The 6,173-nt window shown below is 48.3% G+C and overlaps 1 protein-coding gene across 3 annotated transcripts in view; it reads right to left on the bottom strand.

The window, feature by feature from the left end:
- The window catches only part of TMOD1 (tropomodulin 1), a 37,908-nt gene that overhangs the window by 1,706 nt on the left and 30,029 nt on the right, over positions 1-6,173 (bottom strand). For all 3 annotated transcript variants that reach the window (XM_061342743.1, XM_061342741.1, XM_061342742.1), the window contains exons 7-9: positions 4,292-4,399; positions 2,689-2,832; positions 1,818-1,962 (exon numbers count right to left, since the gene is read on the bottom strand). In XM_061342743.1, coding sequence (XP_061198727.1) covers positions 1,818-1,962; positions 2,689-2,832; positions 4,292-4,399 — 397 coding nt within the window. The remainder of the gene's footprint in view (positions 1-1,817; positions 1,963-2,688; positions 2,833-4,291; positions 4,400-6,173) is intronic.

Below are 6,173 nucleotides of genomic sequence, written 5' to 3'. Positions count from 1 at the left end.
TCCCTGCAAATTCTTAGGGCCAGAAGCTACTTTCAGCCTTACCTCCCTTATTCTATAGCCAATTGTAGTTCACACTGTTTGTTATGTGGCTTTGGCCAAAGCATCACCTGATGCTAACTGATGTAAAAGCAAGAAATTGATGTCACAGTTTTTCCTTTGCTAGTTTTTCTCAATTGCCCTTTCAAATTAAAAAAAAAATACCTTCTTTTCTTATCCTAAGCCTTCAGCCTCCAGCCCTCTGATCATGGTTAACACAGTCACAGCAGCCTGTCTACTTCTAAAGCTGATGTACAGCTCTGACAGCTACACTCACTCTTCAAGAAATGTGTAAGGAAAAAAGGCGAAAAAAAGGTATAAAGGGATGGAGAAGCTAGCTCATGAGGATAAATGTAAAAGCCTTCACAGTTGGTTCATACAGAGCATCTTAGAGAACAAACGCTGTGAGACCAAAACCCAAGTTCTGCCAGCGTCAGGTGACCGTAAGCAAGAGCACTGGAGTGGAGCACAAGCAGAGACCTATTGATGATAGGGAGGAAAATAAAGTTTTTCTATACTTATACATTGTCCGGTTGTAGAGCTGAGATGCTATTGCCAGACACCATCTGACCAATGAGTACGAGCTGCAAATAAGAACTAGATTAGACAAAAAAATGCAGATCTTAATAAAAATAAAGGCAAATTTCACAACTGTTACCTGGAAGGCAGCCTGTGAATTCTTCCCTTTAACAGTAGGAACAATAAAACAGTAAACAGCAGGAACTGGATTCAAATCTTATAGCTGATTACTTTGAATGCCAGGTGCTGCAGAGTCATTAAAAACCTTGCTCTCTTCAAACGGACAAAAAACAGTCAGCCTTTCCTGGTGCAGCTCTCTAGTGGCCAGGAATGCAGCCATAGGCAGAATAAATGTGCAGTGAATCATAATACTGAGTATTCAGTGTGGTCCCTGAAGAACTGGCACATACTCCTATGTTTGGCCATGCTTCCTAGGAGCCCAATTCTTCCTCATGTACAAAAAGGATACCTCCAAACTTCTGCTTATTTCTCCCAGGTACATTGTCTGCCGCTGCTCAGAAGGAGTTTGGTGCTGTCAAGCCTGTAAGCAGTATGTCTGGTACCGAGTGTTGGCTGCATTCAGTACTGCTCTGTGGGACTGATTCCCAGCGCTCTACAGCAGCTTGTAGCCAAGCAGTAGGAAGCCCCTGCTGCATGCATTGGCTGAAACGGCAGTTTGCAGACTTGCCCACGTTTTGCTTCATAAGCAGTTCCCATCACTTCATTGAGGGTATAAAGATAACTCAAAGCCATGCGGCTTCCCACCTCTCCTTAGAAACACTTCCAATTTGTTTTGCCGAAGGGGACAGGCCAACGCCCGCTACCGTCAAAGTTCAACTCTACTACTTTTCATCTCCTTGTTAAAGTGGGAATGAAGCTACAGGAAGACAAGCAGTTGGCAGGAATCACAAGTGCTGGCAGCTTATAATCCCTGTGCCATATGCTGTATCATGTGCTGTGCCGAAGCATGTTAGCAGCTCTCACTCCTTCCCAACAAGACCCACTGTTACTGCCAGAAATGCTGCCTCTGGGAGATCTAGCTGTCCAGTGTCCCCAGGTTTGGATCACAACCCTTTCCAACAGCAGCTGCATTAGGGAACCAGCCAGCGAAGGCTGCTTTCCTTCTCGAGAGGCAAGGCATCGTCACACCCTTCAAGAGGTGGTTCCTGATTCAAGCGCATCCACCAGAGCTTTCAAGCAAGTAGTTCTGCCCTTCTCCCACCAGGAACTGCCCACAGGACCTTCCTGTGCCCCCAACTCACCTAAGTCATTGTTATTCATCATGGCATTGGAGGCGCGGAGCCGGGGACCTTGCTGAGTGAAATGGTACCCAAACTTCAGCAGGGAGGTGTTCTTTTCCAACATGCTCGCAATCTCCATTTCTACTTTGTTGCCCAAGGGCTGGCTCTTTAGAAAACAGAAAAGCAAGCTCGTCAGGTCAGAGGGCGATTCAGAATGAGCACTTTTACCTGCCATCTCCATCCTTTCCCTCCCTCTTCAGACCTGTTGGTCCACCTGGCATTCCTGACTTGGAGCTGGTGAAACAAACCACTGGCCTATTCTTTGCGCAACCAAGTGGCTCCAACTGCCACAGCAGACATTCCCATAAGTCCTCTTGCCCGAAGACATGGACAGATCTGCAGCTAAGAGATGTCTGGAGAAACTGATTTTGAACTCCCTGTCACCATCACCTGCCCCTGAGCTCCCTGTAGCTCAGCTGCTTTTGTTGGGGGTTTTTTTGCCTTTTTTTTAAACCCCATGGGTTTACTACCACCCCATAGTCCCTGGGGGACCTAAACGTTCCACAGCACCTGCTCACTGCACACACTGGAGCTCTCTTTCCATTGTACATTTCCGTTTTACTAAAGAGACATTATTAAAGTCTCTGCAAGAGCTCAGAGCAAGGTGTGATACTGGAGAGGTGTGGACAGCTGCATTACCACTCTCCAGGGCAACGCAAGCACCATGGGAAGCTGATAACTGTGTGTAGTAGCAGATACTGCCCAGGAACTGCAGGGGCTGAAATATCTTCAATGCAGCCTGGCAGTGATGGTGGCTGCCACCCTACACCTTGACAAGCCAGCACCCAGGACACATTCATTTGGTCACAGTTCCTGCTGGCACAGGCTTTACCTGGTTGTCGATGCGCAGCTCTACCAGAGAGGTGTTGCCCTGGAGCGCTTCCACAACAGCCAGGATCCCGGACCCAGAAATGAAGTTGGATTCCACGTTCAAGCTCTTCAGTGTGTTGTTGACCTTCAGCATTTCTGCCAGTGCCTGCGGGCAGAGGGGAGCAGGAAGAGCTGGCAGTGAGAGTTCAGGGGTTCAGCAGCAGGGGTTCAGCTCACCTTGCCTCCAGAGGGCATTGTGATGACCCCGCATACTGTGCAGTTTCACCATCACCAGATGGGAGAGCTCTGTGTAGGGTGAAAGGGATTCCTGAACATGAGCATGTGGAAGGCCACAGCGAAACCTTGTATGGAAAAACCCTTAGGGCCACCCCAAAAAGCAGCAGTCCACACCTATGAATGCCCTGTGACAGCTTCACCTCTCTAAAGCCAGCATAGTGATGGCAGGGATGCTGTCCAGCTTCATCCCTGCCTCCTTTCTTCACTGCTCATTCTGTGTGGGGCTGAGATATTTCCTATCACAGCAGGCACAGAGAAGAGCATCTTTCTTGAGCAACAAGGGATTCCACACACCCAAGGTATCTTCCCAAGTAGCATCACAACCATATTAATCACTTCTGCTCCCTCAGTAGGTAAGACCAGAAGAGGGCTAGCACCTTCCAACCCTTCCCCCCACCCCCCTATTCTGATCTGACAATCTCATTTCGTAAGATGCATGGGAGCACCCATCTATGCCATGAAGCAGAAGGACCAGCAGGTAATGTCCACGTAGCTGGGCTAGCCTGTACATATTCACACAGCACTTGGCTCCTGCATAGTGTTCCAAGGGCCCTCAACAGCATCAGTACTGCCTGCACAAGCTCCTTCCCCAGTCCAGAGTGCCTGAAATACTGCAAGGGCTACACCTGCCTTCCGAAAAGAAGGTTTTTTCCTAACAGGCAACTTGTGTGCACATATGTGTGTGGAGGTAGGCAGGTGAAGAAGAGCAAAAATCAGCTGCAGTGGTGCTAGAGGCATGTGCAAGGATGCAGCTTGGAAGGCAGCAAGAGGGACAGGCAGAAAGGTGAGCACCGCCCTGCATCCCTACTGATATTTAAGAAAGACCACTTGCAGCAGCCAGAAAGACCCTTTTATCACCCCCAGAAGAAATGCAGTCCTGCTTCTGCACAGGTCTGCACTAAGGAATATATGAAAGAGCTGGAGTAGACATGTGTGAGGGGGGGGATGGTGTGCACACACCAGTGTATGGCTTTGTACCAACAGAAACCATAGGGGTGGCCCTGGTGTAGGATAAGAGACACACTGCTTTTACAAAGTGCTGCTAGGAAGTCAGTTTTTGTCTCCCACCTGCCTTCTGGGAGATCCTTGAGGACAAACACGAGACCGAATGGGATTAAAGAATTGCGTCCTGAAACCTCCACGTGTCTGTCCCAGATCTCCACAAATGTCCTGTCTGTCGCTCGCTTTCACTAGCACCAAACATCAGAGGCACGGGACATGCCAAACGTGACGTGAGGTGCAGAAGCAATCACTCAGTAACTCCAAAAATACCTTGCCCAGGAACAGCTCCTGTCACAACGTTAAGACGATGAGCCAACGGTACTTACGAAAGCAACAGGATCGTTGCTCCGTGTCCCAACTATGCTGAACTTCTTCACATAGGTGTTATTTTTCAGTGCTTCTGCAAAAGCTTTTAGGGTTGGTATGGGAATATTCTGTGAAAAGAAGTACAGAAAACCTGTTAGGCCAAGAAACGTGATACACTTAGATACTTTACGTTACTTACCCAAGTCAAATCACCAAATGCACAGAAGTAATTTAAGAAGGGGTCGATAAATGTTCTTACAAGTTCTGTTGCTATAATCAGTGTTGCCTAAGGAGCATGGCAACTTCCTCATCTCTCCAACGAAAAAAGGCTGAGAGAGTTGGGCTTGTTCAGCCAGGAGAGGAGAAGGCCCCAGGGATGCCTTAGAGCAACTCCCAGTGCCTAAAGGGGCTGATAAGAAATCTGACAGGGGACTTTTTACAAGGGCCTGTAGTGACAGCACAGGGGGGGATGACTTTAAACTGACAGAGAGGAGATTGAGATGAGCTCTTAGGCAGAAGTTCTTCCCTGTGAGGGTGCTGAGGCACCGGCACAGGCTGCCCAGAGCAGCTGTGGCTGCCCCATCCCTGGCAGTGTCCAAGGCCAGGTTGGACGGGCCTTTGAGCAACCTGGTCTAGTGGAAGGTGTCCCTGCCCATGGTAGGGGGTTGGAACTGGATGAGATTTAAGGCCCTTTCCAACCCAAACCATCCTGTGATTCGACAGTTCAATTTCCCACTCTGCTGATAGCTCACTGCTTTCATTTGAAGCTACAGTGTCCCTGCTGTTTAATTTAATCTCCCAGAAACTCACCTACTTAGGAGCACAGGTGCTGCGGAGATGTGTGTAACTAAGATCCATGAGCCTACAAAGTGCTGCTCCTGCACGTTTAAAACAAATGACAGCACTGAGCAATATTAATGTCATGTTCGGGAAAATTTCCACTTACGGTGCTCGATCCAGAAAGATATGAAACCATCTCCTTGTAGTACAAACCACAGACACCTCTGACTGATTGCTTTACACAACTTCTTTCAGGCTAATGTATCTACGCTGTTTGTTCTGGTTCCTGCAAAGTGAGTATTTTTCACTTATCCAGCACTCCAGATGCCCTTTTCGGATGCACAAATTTTCCCCTGTCTACAATTTTAAGTGGTATCCTCACCTTGGAGTTCTTGCCACACCATCGGGATCTCACTGTGTGGAATCACCTATAGTCAAAGCCGTAACACAGAGGGCAGCAGTTTACCATCCCTACGCCTACCCGATTCTCCGAACCGTGTCCCAAAGTGATGAGTCCAACACACACAAAAGTGCCTGCCTGCCAGATCCTCAACCTGCTGTCCTCAAGGGGCCTTCAGGGTCACTAGCCACAATCCAGTACACAAAAGTAAAAATCTTTTCCTTATAGGAAGGTGCAGGTGGCATGGCACAAGTATTTTTAATGTGCCTGTGCAATTAACCACGTTCTTGCTATTTGAATATGTCATCACCATTCAAGAGAGCCCATGGGATGGGGGTCTTGGAGTCAGGCGGGACAGGTGGAAACTGTATTTTTGAGCATGTGTATGTGTCCCAGAGCCAACTAAGAATGGGTGCCCTGATTTGCTTTCTGCAAGTAGTAAAGGCGTCCCAGAGAAGGGATGGGTGGGAGACGGATGGGGCTATCTGCAAGAAAGGAGGTTTCTTCATATTGTCATTGCAAGTGTTGGGATTTTTTCCTTCTTCCTCACACCATTTTATCTTAACAGCCCCCTGCCCCCAAAATGTGCCTGACTAAACCGCTAAAGCAACCTAGAATGCTTTTAACCAGACAGGCTGGAGGTGAGTCTCACAGACTACCCTAAACACAGCTTGTCTCTTTCAGGCACCTACAGGAGTCCTCCTGCTACCAACCCCACACCA

The sequence above is a fragment of the Neopsephotus bourkii genome, unplaced genomic scaffold, assembly GCF_033783945.1.
Source record: "Neopsephotus bourkii isolate Nb327-2 ecotype Australia unplaced genomic scaffold, CSIRO-AGI_Nbou_v1 NB_1814, whole genome shotgun sequence".
Lineage (NCBI taxonomy): Eukaryota > Metazoa > Chordata > Aves > Psittaciformes > Psittacidae > Neopsephotus > Neopsephotus bourkii.
Note: the sequence above shows the minus strand (reverse complement) of the source record. Positions and strands in the feature narration are given on the sequence as shown.